We start from the raw sequence: 16,975 nt of genomic DNA, 5'->3' as shown, positions 1-16,975 counted from the left end.
CCCTCTGTCCATTGTGCCCAGGGCCGCCGTCCCCTCTAGGTCTCTTCCCGGGTCCTGAGGAGCTGCAGGGGGACAGCGTTTCCTGGGGTCTCTGGCTTGCTCCCCGCTGACGGGCCTGAGACAGGCCGAGGGAGGCCTTGCACAGGCGAGCAGCCTTGGAGAGGCCAGTGGGGATACGCAGGCCCCAGTGGGGATACGCAGGCCCCCGCGGAGTCTGTTTTCTGTGCGGGTCCAGGCGGGTGGGGCTCTTTCTGCTGCGTGGGCCTGAGGCCCTCAGGAGCTATGCAGAGACAGGGTGCACAGCAGACACCCACCGCCAGCCAAGCCTGGACTCTCGGGAGGGGGCCGCGGAGATGCTTTCGGTTCTGGGGCTGAAGGTCGGACGTGGCTCCCACGTGGAGAGTGGTGGCTGGGTGCGGAGTCTGTGTGTCCCTCTAAGCCCGTCTGAAAGCTGGGGGCCCAGGACAGCTTCCGAGGCTGCCGCCGCGGGTGCAAGTGGCCACATCTCCACACACGCAGCCTACGCATCCCATCAGCAAGCAATGGAGGTTTGGATGTGAGTTGAATGAGCATTTGGCGTCCTGCCTCCCCACAGGCGTGACCATGAGAGGGTCCCTGCCCTCACCAGTCCCCCAGTCCAGTGGGAGGACAGTCACGTGGGTGCAGAACGCGGTGCTGAAGTGGGAGCTGCGAGGCCGGGCTGCAGCCTTGAGGTAGAGGACGAGGTGGGTGGGGACCAGCGCTCGGGCTCTGGGCCCTGCCCTGCCGGGGGCCTCATCGGTGGCATGGTCAGAGGAGAGGCTCCCGGGGCTGCAGTGACCGACGCCAGGGTCCAGCCGCCCTCCCCGGGCGCTGGCCCCGGGACCTGGAGCATGACCGGGAGGGCCGGGCCTGGGAACTGACTGCCCTGGGGTACAGCTCCCCTCCCCCACACCAGCCCGTCCCTTCTGGCTCAGGCTGACCTGCCTGCCCCGGTCAGCGGGGGCCCCAGCAGGCTCCTGCCTCGAGGGCTACCTGGAGGGGCGGGCGAGCCGGCTCCGACCCACTTCACCTTGGCCGGTGTGGACTGGCCAGGCCACTCCAGGCACCTGGACCCCACCGTCACACACACTCACACGTGTCCACTCACACACATTCACACACGTGGTTCCGAGTCACCCAAGACCACACACAAGTGAGCACACAGGCTCCCAGCTGGCCAGCTGGCCCGCAGGGGAGGATTGATCGTCATGGGCTGGGCTCCAGGCGTCCATCCACACACGGGGTGTGGGTACTGTTGTCCTGAGCACCTACTGTGTGCTGGCGGCCGTGTGTGAGCCGAGGAACTGGCACAAGTCTCAAGTCCCTCAGGGGTCCCGGTTCACAGAGCAGGTAACGGGCTCAGAGAGGCGAGTGAAGTTGCTCAAGGTCACACAGGGAGAAGCGGCTGGAGCCAGGCCTGATCTCGAGCCTACACACCAGTCGGCCCACCACTGGCCCTTCTACTCCTGAAGGCTCCCCGGCGACATGGCCTGACCAGGAGCGAGGCTGGTGGGCGGGCAGGGGCCGAGCTGCATCTGGAACCCCAGGAGGCGACCCTGGTGCTGACCCAGAAGACTCGGGGCCCCGCATCCATGGCGAGAGCCTGGGGAGCTGGGGGCAAAGTGAGAGAGGGTTCCCCAAGCCCCTCAGGGTGGTCACAGAACCAGAAACCACTGAGGCCTGTCCCGCGAGCAAGGGGCCCGCGACCTCGTGCCACCCAACCTGTGAGCTCCTGCCAAGAGCGGCAGGGCACAAATGTGACCACAAGGCGCCCGGGAAGGGCCCAGAACCAGCGGCGCTAAAGGAGAACCCCTCATTCATTCATTCATTCGGTCCATCAACAGGTGCCCGCAGGGGCGGGTGCTGTCCTTCCTGCACAGGCGTGGCAAGGCTGACCCGGGCCTGCCATTCTGCTGGGGAAGGGGGACGGCATGCACCAGAGATGGATGAAGTGATTTCAGATAATGATCATTAGCCAGCGTAATCAGGGAGGGCTTCTCTGAGGACGGGACCTTTGGGCTAAGACCTGCCTGACTGACAAGGAGGAGGCAGCCAGGCAGAGAATCGTGGGGCAGGATTCCAGGCAGAGTGACCCGGAAGGGCAGAGGCCCAGAGGAGCGAAAGCTCGCAGGACAGGGGCCTGGGCGGGAAGCAGCCTGACGGAGCCTAGGCAAGTGGGGTCGCCCACACCCTGTCTGAGGGGCGACTGCTGCCCAGCTCCAGCCCATGGTCGCCTGTGGGACTGAGCACCCAGTGTGGCCAGAGGTTCCGATTCTCCAAGAAAAGCTGGCGGTCTGGGTTTTTGCACAAAACCTCTTGATTTTTTAAATGGCCACAACCGATTCAAATTTTTCTGAAACTGTTCAAGCCACAGAAGATCTTTCTGGGGGCCGAAACCAGCATATGGGCCTCTAGTTTGAGACCTCGCTAGGAACTGAGTCCTGCCTCCCAGGCTTCCTAGTCCGGAGACCCTGGGCAGGTTGCTTGCTCTTTCTGTGCTTCAGTGCTTTCACCTGTGAAGCGGAGGCGACAGGGCCTACCTTGCAGGGCTGCTGTGCAGGGGTAAGTGCTTTAAGTTATTCATTCATTCAGCAAATGTTTACTGAACACCTCTGTGTAACAGAGTCAATGCTAGGTTTGGGGGTCGTAACAGCGGGCAAAAGAGACAGTCTCTGCCTTGGTGCCTCTTACCGTCCACAGGGGACAGAAAATGAGCAAGTAAGTGAGTGAGTGCCGCATAGGAATGTCACGTGGCCAGAAGGACCGAGAGGGAGCCAGGAAGACTTGACGTTGTAGACGGGGTGGCCAAGGAGGGCCTCACTGAAGAGGGGGCATCGGCGTAAAGGCCTGAAGGATGTGAGGGTGTGAGGCACACAGATATCGAGTGAAGTGATTGAAGCAGGACCAACAGCCAGTGCAAAGGCCCTGAAGGCCTGGCTGCTCTACGAGACAGGTATGGCTGAAGTGGAGAGATTCGGGCCAGGGAGGGGGGTGAGGCGGGGCTGGAAGGAGATGAGGTGGGCCTCTGGGGCTGTGAGGGCTTCAGCTTTTCCCCTGAGTAGGGTGAGAGCCAAGGGAGGGTGCGGAGGCCTGAGGTCTGCCTTTGGTTTCCATAGGATCCTTCTGGCGGCCGCTGGGGCAGAGGCGGGGAGCACAGGACGGAGGCTACTGCAGCCGTCCAGGCAAGAGGGCGTGGGGGCTGGACCAGGGGCAGCAGTGGGGCTGGAAGCAGTTGGCTCTCTTCTGGATAGACTCCAAAGGTCCACCCAGCACAGAGAGATGTCAGAAAGACGCCTAGGTTTGGTCGAGGCACCTGGAAGATGGGAGGATGGGGAGGTGGAGAAAGCTGGGTCAGGGCAGATGCGGATCTGGGGGGCTGCGCAGTGAAAGCAGCTGAGGAGGAGGCTGGGAGCAGAGGCCCATGGGGGACACGGCGCAGGCACCCCGTTGGGGATGCATGAGTGGGAGGGGGCAAGTGTAGATGGCCGTGAAGACAGCGGCAGCCCGTGGTGCGCAGCCAGCTAGGACAGACGGATGCTGACATCATTTGTCAACTCGGCGTCCAGGGGAGGGGCCTGGACGCAGCTCCGGAACGCAGGCCGGGGAGGCGACGCCGGGGGAGCCTGGGCGGCTGGGGGCCGCAGCCCTCCCCTCCCCCTCGCCACCTGCGGGGTCGGTCAGACCCGGCCTTTGTCCCGCGCCGCAGCCCCGCCGCCCCGCGCCGCGCCCCCCGAGCAAACACAGCTGAGCGCCGGGCTCGCGTGCCGCCCCCGCCCCCAGCTCCCGGGCGGGCCCCCAGCTCCGGGCGGGCGGCGGGCGCGGGGCGGCGGCTTAGCGGGGCAGCTGCGGCCGCGGGCGGGCTCCGCTCGGCCGCTCCCACCGGCGCCGCGCTTTGTCATGCAGATGCCCGCTGGCGGCGCGCGCCCGCTCCCCAGCTGACCCGGGGCGCCCGCTCCCCAAGCGGGCCCGGGCCGGCCCCAGACCCGCTTTGTCCTCCGGCCGGAACCGGATCTCCCTGGTGCTGGGCGGCCCGCGCCAGTGGCTGGGCGTCTCTGGGCCTGTCTCCTGGCATTCCAGGCGGAGGACCTGCGGGTCTCCCCTGCGGGGTGCGGAGCACATTTGGGGAACAGCCCCCATCCCTCCCACACGGACGGGACCCAGTGCCAGCAGGACCAGCGGAGCAGGCCTCTGTGGCCACATCCCCGACCCCTGTCGACCCCGCGGGTGGTGGGCACCCAATCGCTGCCCCCGCAGGCCTCAGCCTTCCCATCTGCGCTTTGAGGGCGGGGCCCAAACCAGCGAAGGTGACTGGGATGAGCTTCTGGGCTCAAAGGCTGCGGGGAGGCTGATGACACAGGGTGTAAACATCCCAGCTTGGTGGGAGCTCTTGATAAAGGCACAGATGCTCCAGATGCCAGGACCCCCCCACCTCCCAGAGCTGCCCCTCCTACGGCAGGCAGGTGGGTGGGGCCTTGCCTGGGGATACGCCCACTTTCCCCAGAGCAAAAGATTCACCAAGAGAGGTGATCAGATGGAAAGTTATTTACTGCCTGGTGTCAGGAGTCAGGCCTGAGGCCAGGCCTGGGAGGAGAAGCATTCCTGGGCTGGAATCAGGCCTGGAGGAGCTGGTGTCCGTCCCGCAGGGTCACCACGTCCTCCCTGGGACCTTCTCTCCCCACTCTGCGGGTGAGGAGCCCAAGGCAGGGAGCAGCGGAAACGTGGCCCCCAGCCCTTGTCTTTGCCTGCAAAGAACAGAGGCCTGGAATTCAGGCCAGAAGGTGCAGAAATGACCAACATGCGTGGACCTGATGCTTGGGGTCCAAGAGAAGCAGCCAGAGTAACAAGCCCTCTTCCCGCCTCCCAGGTAAAGCCAGTGGCCGGCAGCAGGGCGCTGTGGGCAGGGCTCCTCTCCCGGGGGAGTCACCGCCCGCGGGCACCCCTGCTGGCACCCAGTGTGTCAATCCAAATCGCGCTTGCAATTCCGGGGGAGCTTTGGTCCAGTGATTTTACTTCTAGGCCTTTATCTTTAAAGGGCGTTCCTGCCATGTGTGACCTTGGGCTGCGCAACCTTGGGCGGCTGACCTCAGTTTTCCTCATCTGGAAGTGGGAACATCGAGACACCTGCCCCTCCAGGGCCGTCTGAGGAGCGCGTAAAGCCAGGCACGTTGGGGACACGCGTGACAGAGGCTCCCATGAAGGGGAAACAGTGTCCTGATGTGATGGGTCAGGGCAATTTTTACAAATGGAGATGAGACCCTCTTCCTGGGTGCCTCCTGGTTCTCCCCAGCAACCCCCCTCCCGTGCCCAAGGTTTGACTGGCAGACCTAGGAGGTTGGTGGGAGAGGGGTGTCAGTGTCAGTCCCAGCACAGACTCAACCTTGCCTGTTACAGGAGACGGTGGGGGAGGGGAGGGGAGACCAGCAGCCCAGCACCTCCACCCCAGGCCCTGGCCCTCTGGCTCAGGCAAGCAGGAGAGACCAGTGGAAGGTGGAGGGTTTATCTCACACACCCCGCCAGGGAGGGGCCTTTATGCCCAGATCCAGTTTCTGGCAGAACTGGTTGGTCCAGGTGGCCCGATAGATGGCCAAGATAAGGTCCGTGCAGGTTGGCCGGGCCGAGCGGAAGACCCACGCTGGGCTAAGACGGGGGGTGGCCCAGGCCCAGCCTGACTGAAGGGTGGCATGGGGTCTGGGCCTGTCTTGTCCCAGCTGCTGGCACCTTTTGGGGGCCACACGGGTGCCCTCTCTGGACCCCCTTCCCTGCCTGCAGTGAGAAGTGGCACAGAAAGAGGTGATCCTGGGCAGGGGTGGTACAGGCCCAAGGTTGCCCAGGCTGGACGTGCTGCAGGTAAGGTTTGTACGGGCACATGATGAGGTTCCAGAGCCAAGAGCCAGGCAGACTGAGGTTGCCCGGGCGTGAGGTTGTTCAGGACGCTACATTTCAGGTGGGCCCAGGCTTGGTTGTGTGTCAGACCTTCTGGAAGCCCCAGGGCTGGCTGGGCGAGCTCGTCCTCATGGGCCGATGGCGTCCTGCTGTCTGTAACGTCACCACGCCCCAAAGAGTCCCTTTATTAGACCCTTCCACCTGAGAGGTTTGAGTGTCACCTCTCTCCTGCTGGGACCCTGACCAATAAACCTCTGGGGTCTCACAGCCCTAGGGAGCAGTGGTGGTCACCACGCTTTCTAGGGAGGAGCCCCGTGGGGACGGCCATGGAAGGAGCCCTCAGTCCCCGCAGACAGGACTTCCCTCATCTCAGCACAGACCTTGGGAAAGGCAGCCCTCGGATCTGCCTGAAAAATGGGGTTTGCGTGCAGGAAGTATTTGAGGGACGTGGTCCCAGGGGACAGGGGCGGGGTGGGGTGCAGGAAGCCGGGCAAGGGGAAAAGCCAGCCAGAGGAGGTGCCGTGGATCCACGGTCAGTGGGGTACAGACTGCACCGAGGCCATCTGAGAAACCTCGAGGGACGCGCTGAGAACCGTCCTCCCCAGGGACAAAAGGGGACGTAGCCATAGGCTCCCATCCCACCCCATGGACAAGGTGAGGCTTATCCACCAGCCTTCAAACTTTAGGGTTCCTGTGCACAAGTGCCCAGCAGGTCCTGCGGGCGTCCTCGCGCTGGGTCAGAGCAGCTCTGGGCAAGAGCGAGCTGGGCCATCAGCCGGCATCTGCCCAGATGGGCCGGTCTCCACAGAGCCATGGCTGGCCTGAGCTCGGCCAGGAGGACTTGAGGTGGGCCGCAGAGCCGTCCAGTACACTTTAAAATAGCGTGTATTCAGGGAAAATTTGAGGTTCAGTAAGGCCACAGATCAGGAGATGGCTGCCGTTGGAAAGGTCGTTTCTAAGCACAGTCCCAGAGGAGGGGGACGCCACGCCACGCCATGCCACGCCGAGCCACGCCACGCCACGCCGAGCCACGTGGGAAAAGCACGGGGAGGTCAGGAGGCGGGGGAGCCTGGAACCGGGGACAGGAGCCTTTGCTGCGGTTTCTGCAGGAGGGCTGGCGAGGCAGGGCGAGCAGGCTGACCACTGGCTGGTTTGAGTAATTTCATGGGCTCTGGGAGAGACGGGCTGTCCCAAGTTGCCGGGTACCTGACCCTGGGTGACTCGGGCAGCAGGACAGTGGCTCAAGGGGGAGAACCCGATAGAGGAGGTGCTGGGGCTGTGCCTTCTGGACTGGTTGCTTTGCATTTGAAAGTCACGCTCTGGGACCAGTGGGTTACACTCTGCGGGAATCGGCCAGTCCTGGGAGGGGCAGTCCCTCCAGGGTCAGAGCATCAAACCCAAGACACGGTTCCTGCAGTCCACCCCTCACCCACCTCAGCTCCGCTCGTGGCCTCTGTGGCCCAGGGTGGCCCAGGGTCCGGTTCAGGGTGGGAGCCGGCCCGGAGCCCTGACAGGCCTTAACTAGGAGTTAGCGGGACAGGCCGCAGCCCCTCCTGCTGCACCTGGTCCCGAAGCCGAAGCCGCCTCCACCACCCTTTCCGGATTTCCCTCACCTTCGGCCAGCACTTCTGCGGCTCTGGGTTCGCCTGGTGGGGCGACCGGGTCGTCTCCAGGGCTCTGAGACCTTAGTTGCCTTGCCCCTGTCGAGCCGTGGTTGCTGCAACTGCCCTGTTGTCACTGTCACCAGTTCGGATGTACAAGGAGCAGCCCCAGAGAATTTCGAGTCCCTGAGACCCTCGTCCCTGGCCCTCTTCTCACAGAGGTCCGAGCCGACCCTCACCGGCGTGGTGTGACTGCACGTTCATGGGGGAGCTGCTGTGTCCCCCCGCCCACCCCCGAACCAGGACCTCGGATCTGGCCGAGCCTCAGGTGGTGGGGCAGGGAGCAGGAGTTCTGCAAGGGGGGTGACGTCGAGACGGACGGGCCTCCTTCCTCCGCCCGCTGGCTGTGCTCCGGTTACGGGGCCAGCACCGCATCCACGGGACTGGACCCCAGCCCTCAGGATGTCCCAGGACGGCTCCAGGGCTAGGCTGTTCCTTTTTAGATCAGCTGCTTCTGAGTGACGTGAACTAGAGTGCGGCCAGCGGGCCTGTGGCTCTGTTCCCGTTGTCACCTCCTTGTGGTCAAATGGTCCCTGGTCTGAGACAGCATCGTGCAGGACACGAGGGTCCAGCTACCGTGCTGGACCCTTGTCATTCTCTCGCCACACGGCTGTCACGTGGTCTTTGCACAGTCTACACCGATGTCACCCTCCTGCTTCATACCCTTCTGTGTCACCACTGCTGTTGAGATCCAGGTGACAGCACCCATGCCAGACCCCACGCTCCTTGAGCTCTGGTCCACGCCACACTGGCCCTCCCAGGCCCCGCCCCCGCCCCGTGCTCACACGCCCCTCCTGCTGCGGGCACATTGCACACGCAAGCCCCTCAGCCTGATGCACCACCCCCCCTTGCCTGCCTGCTCTGGGGCAGCCTCCTCGCACCGTCCCATCTGGGGCAATCCGCCTAGATGCTCTCCCCGCGTCTGGTCTGGCCCCTGTGGCGCCCCTCTGAGCTGCAGTCTTAGTTTCCGTGGTGACTGGTTAAAGCCTCTCTCCCCCTAGACTGTATTCCCATTGCAGGTGGGAATGATCTCTGCTCGTCACGGTGTTGACAAAACCCACCGTTCTTCCTGTCGCCCAGCGGGCACGCAAATCCTTCCTGCGTAAGTAAACAAAGTATGGCGCGTCTCTGGTGATGGCGGTGGCAACAGGGTGACAGTGGACGTGGTGGTGGTGGCAGTTGAGGGCGATGCCGTTGGCGATGATGGACCGCCTTCCTCCGCACGTGCTGGGCCACTGGACACCTGAGCGGTTCCACTCGAGGGTGGAGCACCGTCAGGGCTGATCCGTTCCAGCGGCAGCAAGCCGAAGAGTCCACCCCTCGATTCGGAGCTGCCCGGGTTCCTGGCCTTCCCACACGTGTTGGGATTTCTTTTTCCTTTGATCCAGCTGTACCCGTCCAGTAGTGTCCCTCCCGGGTTTAACTCGCATTAGCTGGGATTGACTTCTGTCCCTTGTGACCAGAGAACCCTAACTGGTCCGGAAGGGGGTGAGGGGGGTGAGCTGAGACGGGGCCCAGGCCGCCCCACTCTCCTTGCCAGTTCCTCCTCCTCTCTGGCTTCTGAGTGTCCTTGGAACGTCCTCCATCTCTGCTGACACCTGGCTGATCTCGTCCATTCTCAGGCCTTTAAATGCCATTGCATGTGCTGATTCATCTTGATTTCTCACCGCTGGTCCTGACCTTTCTCCTGAACCAGAGCTCACGGCTGACTGTCGTGCGTGTCACACTCAACAGGCCCCAGCTGAGTTCTTGATTTCCTCCCGCTCAGTTGTCCCATCTCAGAGAGCGGACAGAGACCTCGGAGATGACCCAGGCCTGTCCACAGCTCCTTCCCACTCCCTTCAGCAGAGGCCGCTGCCTCAGGGCCTGGGCACTTGCTAAGTTCCCTGCAGGGGACACTCGCCCCAGACCTTCCTCACCTCCTCCCGGGAGAGGGGGCTTGTGAGGGCTGAGCCCAGGGCAGGGCAGAGGGCGCGGAGGGGAAGAATCCACAGGACGCGGAGTCTGAGAGGGAGGAGTTCTGGGTGATTCCCCGCACCCTGGGTGGGCAACCGGCTGGCCAGAGGGACCACCCCTGAGAAGGGGCCCGGGGTGGGGGTCAGACCTGGGGAGGAAGAGGCCAAGTCCACGTTCAGCACGAGGAGTGACCAGCGTCCGTGGGCCGTCCAGGATGCAGCCCAGCAGATTCCTGAGCTGCAGCCCAGGGCAGAAGTAAGATGGGGAGGCCGTGCCAGGCTATATAGTCCTAGGTCTGGGCAGCACCCACCCTCCTGAACCAGCTGGGCCTGCTGGGAGGAGATCCAGCAGCAAAATTCGTGGCTGAACTAACGCGAACAGAGACGGTGCCACTGACCGGGCTCACAGAGAAACGCAGACGCACTCAGGGTGGATGTTTCTGCAAGGCAGCCTCTCCCAGCCGGCCACTGGCAGGCAATCGATAAGCCTAATTAATAATTAACTTTTTAATTAAATATCAATTTAAAACAAGTATGGGAACCAGTCTCTTGCAATTAACACCCTTGCTCTGCTTTCCTAAAGGGACTCAGTCGAAGGCCCAGGCTCCGGGATCTCTTGGGTGGGGAGGGCAACCCGGGACCCAGCAGAGTGGGGAAGGGGCCCGGCCCGGCCTGCTCTACCCGTCCTGGAGCCGCAGGGGTAGATTTCTCCACCCAGCGGTCACCGCCCGCGCCCTGCCCTCAAGGAGCTGGCATCTCGAATGCCGGGCAGAAGATGCTCAGGAACCTGCAAGCGGCGAGAAGCTGATTCCCGGGGTCCCAAAGGAAGGAGAAACGGGGCCACAGGAAGACGGCTCCGCTTGGCCTTGACGGTGAAGAGTTGGAAGGACGCGCTGGCGTGGGAGCTGCGCGGCCAGAGGTGTGGTGGTGGGGATGCCCGTGCAGGTATGTCGCGGGTTTGGGATGGCTCAGGGTGGACCAAGTGTCTGTAGAAGGAGACGGCTTGTACGTACCCTTGCTGCCATCCCAGAACCCCAGGACCCCAGGGGTTTCCTGACCGGCTGCTTGGGTGACCGCAGGCATAACCACGGTGCCTGGGGACCCAAGTGGCTGGCGGTGCCAGGTTCCTGCTTTGGGGGCTGTGACAGCGCAGTGTGGTTGGCAGGCAGGGCGGCCCCGGCCCAGCGCTGCCCGGCTCCCATGCCTCCCAGGCCGCACGGAGCACCCCGGGTCCTCGCAAGGTGCCTGGGGGCCGCCGGAGGCATCCAGCACCCAGTGGGTGGGCAGGTCTGAAGTCCTGAGGCAGGGGAGGGCAGTGGGGCCGATGCAGGTGGCTGAGGACCGGGGCTCCCTCCCCCATCAGGCAGGGACAAGTTCCCAGGGAAGGGGCAGCACCTGGGAAGGTGCAGAGACCAAGGGTGGAACGTGCTGGGCCTCGGCCATGATGGGGCGCCGGGGGACCTTGCATTTAAGGCAGGCCAGCCCTCAGCCAGGACGGTTGGGTCATCGGGGCAGGCAGCAGAGCCCAGGCGTCTTGTCCCTGCGCCTTCCAAGGCCTGGAACCCAGGGGAGGTGGGTCAGTATTTGTTGACTAAGCTACAGTGGGAGCTCTTTGCAAGTTCCCATGCTGCAAAAGGGAAGGGCCGTTGGGAGGCGCGGGTGCTGTGCCATGGGCAAAGCGCGCAGTAAGTGCTCAGCACCCGCTCCGGCCTCCAGAGGAGGCCATTGTTGACTTGGCAAGTTTTGATGATGTGATTGTCCTAAAGGCCAGACCAACGGCGCTGGCAGCTGCTTGGTGGAAACAGCTGGTTCCCAACTCTGCGCTGAGCTTGGGACCCTGCCTGGCCAGGGAGGGACCCTGGGGTCTGCGGCCCTTTTGTGGCAAAGGGGGCGGACTGGGGAGGTCTGAATATGCCCCGGGCCCTGCCTTGGGGGAGCGCTGCAGTGGAGGCCACAGCGGGGCTCTGGAAGGGGCAATGGGGGCAAGGCGCCTCCGTCGCCCGTTGTCGCCCACACCAGCCTTGCCCCCCCACCCCGTGCTCAGCATCAGATCCGCAGCTGCCCCCTGGTACCTCGCCATCTCTCCTCACCTCGGCACCCTCGAACTGTCTGCCTCGTGGCTCTGTGCCTCTTCCACTCTTGGGTCTCTGGGTCTCTCCTTGCCCCCCATCTTCCTGCCCATCCCCGCCCCGCCCACCGCAGTCCCCTCCAGCCCACTCCAGTGCCCTTATCTGGGTCCAGCCCCTGCACTATTGCTGGGAGCCCATCCCCATGACAACGGGGCAGATGGCTGCTGCGATTAGCCGCTCTCCCTCCCGCCACAGCTCAATCCGTCTTTGAAATTAAATCAGCTGCGATAACATCGACTGGCCAGGGGAGGGGGGGGGCAGGCAGGAGGCTGCCTGGGCCCCACCCACCCCACCCCAGGCCCGGGCGCAGGGGGAGAGGAGGAGTAGGGCAGACGGGCTTCCAGTGCGGCTGCGTGACCTTGTCCAAGTCTGTAAGCCTCCGAGCCTCAGTTTCCCCATCTGTAAAATGGGGGCAAATAACCATCCCTGTTTTGGGGGTCGGTGCGAGTCTCTGGGGAGAGTGTGCAGGAGAAGCGCTGGAGAGGGCTCAGTAGGGCTGAGAACATTGCCTGCCCCCATCCATGGAGAAGCCGGAGCCCTGGTGGAAACCCCTGGCCAGGCCTCTGGCTTGCAGGCAGCCACTCAGACCAGGCACGGTTGGAGGCTACAGACCTACTCTGTGAGCCATGGCACACCCCTCCCCAGAGCTTTGCTGCCCTTGTTCATAAAAGGCTCCAGTGTCACTGAATCCTCGTGCCCGAGGGACGTGCTGGGATGCCATCGTGTCCACCTGGCGATGGAGAGACCACAGGATTTGGGTCCCTTCGGCAGTCAGGGGCCCTGGAGGGATGTGGGGACCCAGGAGTGGTGGGGGGAAGAGGTAGTGAGGGGTCTGCCTGAGGATTTGGTGGCAGGAGTGGGTGGGCCTGGGCAGAGAGGGGTGTTTCAGGAACCGGTCAGTCTGTGCAAAAGTCCCACTTTGGGAAGGAGGAGTGGGGGAGGGGCGCCACAGCACAGTGAGGCGAGGGTGGGGAGATGGGCAGAGACCCAAGGGAGGCAGGAAGAGAGGGGACTGAGGGAGGAAGATCTGGGAGGAGGGTTCCAGGCAGCGGCCCGGCCAGTGCAAAGGTCCTGAGGCAGAAGTGTGCCCAGTGTGTATGCAGGACGGGGAAGAGGCCCGTGGGGCTGGGGCAGAGTGAGTGTCAGGGAAGCTGGGGAGGTTTTGGGGGCCTCATGGGCCACTGGGAGGAGTTGGCTTTCCCTTTGAGTGTCTCACAAAACTCTCAGGTTTTCACAAGATCCTTGTGGCTGCTGGGGTGAGAACAGGATGAAGGAGGGGAATGGGGGAGGCTGGTGCACTGTCCAGGTGAGCGATGACCGGCCGAGGAGCCGGTGGCAGCAGTGAAGGTGGGGACCTACATTTGGAAGGTGGGGCCTCGCCCCTCATGAGCAGGGTCCGTTCTGGGGCTGGGCCGGTGGCACAGGGGCCTCAATGCAGCCCCATCCTTAGGGCCCTCCTGCTCAGGAAGTGGGCCTGAGCTGGACCCGAGCAGCCAGTCCCAAGCCAGGGCGTTCGTTCTGGATTGTCAGGGCTCTGGGCGGCGCCCTGGCTTCCTCACTGCCACAGCCCCAGCGCCCGCACACAGCCAGGCCCAGAAGGGGCTCCGTGAAGTTCTTTGGCCAGAATGTCCAAAGAACATTGGACATTGGAGGCCTTGCTGAGGCCTCCCCAAGGTGCTGACCCAGAGCGGGGCCTCCAAGGATGAATTTAACAGGCCAAAAGGAGATGGGAAGGGTGGCCTGGGCACGGGGAACAGCATGCCTAGGAAACAGCTGCTAAGAGTCTGGTACGGGCCGTGCCGGTGGGGTGGGCGAGGTGTGGGGCTGGAAGGACGGCAGGGGCCTCGGATGCCAGCTAGGAAGCAGGACTTCATCTGGGGTGTGTGCCCATAGCTGCACCTCAACTGTCTGGGCTTCAGTTTCTTCATCTGTCAAATGGGGCTAAGGGTTGAGACAAGGATGCAGAGAGGGACATGTCACCCGCTTAGCCGGGCCCGGCAGCTGCCATGCTCGGTCGACACGGGAGACCGGAGCAGGGGAATGCCTCGATCGGCCCATGCCTCGGGGGGAAGACACCACCTTCAGGTGCGAAGCTCGGAGAAGGGGCAGGGGCCGAAGGTGAGCCCGGTCCTGGGGTCCTTGGGGTGTCCATGAACACCCATGCCTTGCACCCAGATCTCTGCTGCACACCAGCCCCGGGACTGTGCGACCGCCCGGGCTGCTGGACCATAATTGGATTTGCCCAGCAGCTGTCGGGGCTAAGCAGGCCCACTTGACGCAGCCGTGCTTGGCCAGTAATTGGTGAAATTAGCAGGTCGGCAGGGGCAGAGGTCAGGTGGTTAATGCTGTAGTGGGGGCTTTGATGAAGTTAGTCCCACCGCAGGACTGGGAGCTGGGGCTCCACCTTCTGTACGCCACGGGGCTCTCCTGCCCCCCTCGTAACACAGTTAGGGGACCTCCAGCTGCTGGCCTGTCCCAGGGGCTCCGGGAGGCCGGACCCAGGGGACCTGAGCCTGGAGGTGCGGCAGGTCGTCTGCTGTGTCCTCCTGGCCAGGGCACCTGCAGCACCCACATGGCCTTGCAAACCCCTAGAGATCTTAGGGAGATGCCCCTTGGCTTCCTGTGGAGGCTTCCGTCGGAGAACAGCACCCAGGCCCACCTCTAGGCTTTCGGCCCCCACCATGGCTGCTCCTCACCCAGCTCTGCATCTGGAAATGGGGATGACCGCCTCCCCGGGTCTGTCTGTGACCAGGCCACACCCTCCCCGCGAGGTTCACGGCCTCCCAGTGTCTCCTGCCATCGTGAGCTCCCAGGCTTTGTCCTCTGAGCATGCCCCCAGGTTCCTGCTATTCCCTGGAACAGTGTGCTTCCACCCTCTTTCACGTCACATCATTTATTAGACACCTACTGCATGCCAGGCACTGGGCTCGGAGCTGAGATGCATAGGTGAACAAAGTCAGAGCATGTGCCAGCCCAGGTGGCATTCCCTGCACCTTTCCTGGCCAGGCCCACACTCCTTTCTTCCTGGGAACCAGGGACGCCGTGACTAATCAGCCTGGAACCCCGAAACCTGGAATCACCTCCTTTTCTGCCTCCACTCCAGCCCCCAAGGAACAGGGACTTGCCAGCATGCCGATGCTTCACACACATACACACACACGCGCACACACACACACGCGCACACACACACAACACACACGCAACACACACACACACACACACAACACACACACACGCACACCACACTCAAGAGCATTCTTTCCTCCAACAAATCGGTGCCCTGCCCCTCACTGCCAGGCACTGCTCTGGACTCGGGGGACACAGCGAAGAACGAGGCGGGCACAGGCCCTGCTCCCGGGACCTGCAGTTAGGGCTGAGGAGGCACACGGCTCTCAGGTAGTCACACAGACAAGGCGGAAGGGCCGGGAGACGCAGGGAGGGGCCGTGAGAAAGCAGAGCTGGTGGTTCTGGGAGGGCCTCCTTCGGAAGGGAGACGTGAGGCCTTCACCGGGGAGCACGGCCGTGCAAAGGCCCAGAGGCCACAAGGCATTTGGTGCCGGGGAGGACCGGAGGGGAGGCCGGTGTGGCCGGGCTCAGGGGGTGAGGGTCCGGGAGGGTGGGCAGTGGCCAGGCCCCCGGCGCCTGGTGGTGAGGACGAAGCCTGAGGTCTACGCTCAGAGCCGCGGGAGCCCCTGAAGGGCTAAAGCCAGGCGTGGCGGTAGGCGGAGCACCCTCGCTGGCTGGCGGGCGTGGAGCCGCGGGCTGGGCGGGCCAGGCGCTGGTCAGGACTCTCACGACCCGAGGGCGCGGGCGCGGGCGCAGGCGCGGGCTGGGCGGGCCAGGCGCTGGTCAGGACTCTCACGACCCGAGGGCGCGGGCGCGGGCGCAGGCGCGGGCTGGGCGGGCCAGGCGCTGGTCAGGACTCTCACGACCCGAGGGCGCGGGCGCGGGCGCGGGCGCGGGCGCGGGCGCAGGCGCGGGGAGCTCCTAACCCCAGAGCCTGACGGGCGTCCTCGCGAAATCAGTCTGCGCCAGGCGCTGGGTACGTCTCCGGGCCTCGCGGGTGCGCCCAGGCTGCCCGCCCCCCACCAAGCGGGCAGCTGTCTCCGTGAACTCACTGGGCACGTTTATTAAGCACCGCCCGGGCGGTGGGCACAGGCAGTGGGCGGCGCGTACTTGCTGTCCACGCGTTTGAGCTGCTCCTTGCCATTGATGGTCACGGACTTGAGCCGCCCGTCCTCCTCCACCTCCACGCGCTCCTGCCCGTTCTCCACGATGCGCTTGGTGGTGATCTTGTGTCCGTTGACCATCTTGGTGGACGACATCACCGACTTGAAGCCCAAGCTGCCCGAGCCAGAGCCGGCGAAGGATGCGGACGAGAAGGTGGCATGGCTGGCGCTGCCCGCGCCGCGGCCCAGGGTGTTGAAGGCTGAGAAAGCCTCCACGAAGGCCGGGAACTCGCCGAAGCCGGCCGAGAGGGCGCCGCGCAGCCCGTGGCCCCGGCCCGCGTGCTCGCTGCCGAACGGGGTGTCCCAGAAGTCGAAGGAGAAGGGGTCCAGGCCTCCGAAGAACTCGCGGAAGATGTCCTTGGGGTTGCGGAAGGTGTAGCCGCTGTCGAAGGGGCTGCTGTAGGGGGTGCTGGCCCCGCCGGCCCGCCAGCTGTCGCGGCCTGCGCGGTCGTACACCACGCGCTTCTTGGAGTCGGACAGGACCTCGTAGGCCTCGGACACCTGCTTGAACTTCTTCTCGGCCTCCTCCTGGTTGTCAGGGTTCTTGTCGGGGTGCCAGCGCAAGGCCAGCTTGCGGTAGGCCTTCTTGATGTCCTCCGGGGAGGCATTAGCCTGCACCCCCAGCACTTCGTAGTAGTGAGCCATGCCGAGGGCCGGGGCGGTGAGGAGACGCGGGCCTGGGGCCCGGGTGGCCGGTGGGCGCGGGCGGCAGCGGCGGCCTGGGTCCCTTGGCGGGGGCCTGGCTGGAGTCTGCTGGCTCCGGGGCGGGTTACCCTTTCATAGTACCAGCACCTCCGCTAGAGGGGCAGGGGGAGGGGAGGGGAGGGCACTGCCGCTGGGGCCCGGCCACCAGGCCCCGCAGAGGCTGAGCTGGCTGGCTCTTTGTGACATCAGCCCTGGGCGGGGCAGATCCCAGCTCTGGACGCCGGGCCTGCACAGGAGGCCGAGCCTTGGCGGCCGTTGGGGCTGCCAGCTGAGCCCCGGGGTCAGAGGCAGGACCAGCCACAGGAGCCGGGCGAGGTGGGCCACGGGCCAGGGGTCAGGGAGGGGAGTGAGGGCTCCTGGGGTGTGTCCACTTAGCCCAACGGCTGGGTGGT

The 16,975-nt window shown here is 64.3% G+C and overlaps 2 protein-coding genes across 2 annotated transcripts in view; one reads left to right on the top strand and one right to left on the bottom strand.

Annotated features, from left to right (window-relative positions):
- Window positions 1-3,927: 3,927 nt before the first annotated feature.
- LOC309638274 (uncharacterized protein) overlaps window positions 3,928-16,975 on the top strand; it is a 29,944-nt gene continuing 16,896 nt past the window's right edge. Inside the window, exons 1-3 of the mRNA XM_082414035.1 lie at window positions 3,928-4,885; window positions 5,054-5,181; window positions 7,725-10,439. Of these exons, the coding sequence (XP_082270161.1) occupies window positions 10,282-10,439 (158 nt within the window). The 5' untranslated portion in view covers window positions 3,928-4,885; window positions 5,054-5,181; window positions 7,725-10,281. The remainder of the gene's footprint in view (window positions 4,886-5,053; window positions 5,182-7,724; window positions 10,440-16,975) is intronic.
- Window positions 15,571-16,658, bottom strand: DNAJB8 (DnaJ heat shock protein family (Hsp40) member B8). The gene has a single exon (XM_082414030.1). It carries the CDS (start codon window positions 16,521-16,523, stop codon window positions 15,780-15,782), a length of 744 nt encoding a protein of 247 aa, XP_082270156.1. The 5' UTR covers window positions 16,524-16,658; the 3' UTR covers window positions 15,571-15,779.

Source organism: Balaenoptera physalus, assembly GCF_965194825.1.
Source record: "Balaenoptera physalus genome assembly, chromosome: 11".
Lineage (NCBI taxonomy): Eukaryota > Metazoa > Chordata > Mammalia > Artiodactyla > Balaenopteridae > Balaenoptera > Balaenoptera physalus.
The sequence above is the reverse complement of the archived record's forward strand: the minus strand, read 5'-3'. Positions and strand labels throughout refer to the sequence as shown.

Coding starts and splice junctions, on each gene's coding strand:
- DNAJB8 (XM_082414030.1), bottom strand. CDS start 16,523: ATGGCTCACTACTACGAAGTGCTGGGGGTGCAGGCTAATGCCTCCCCG.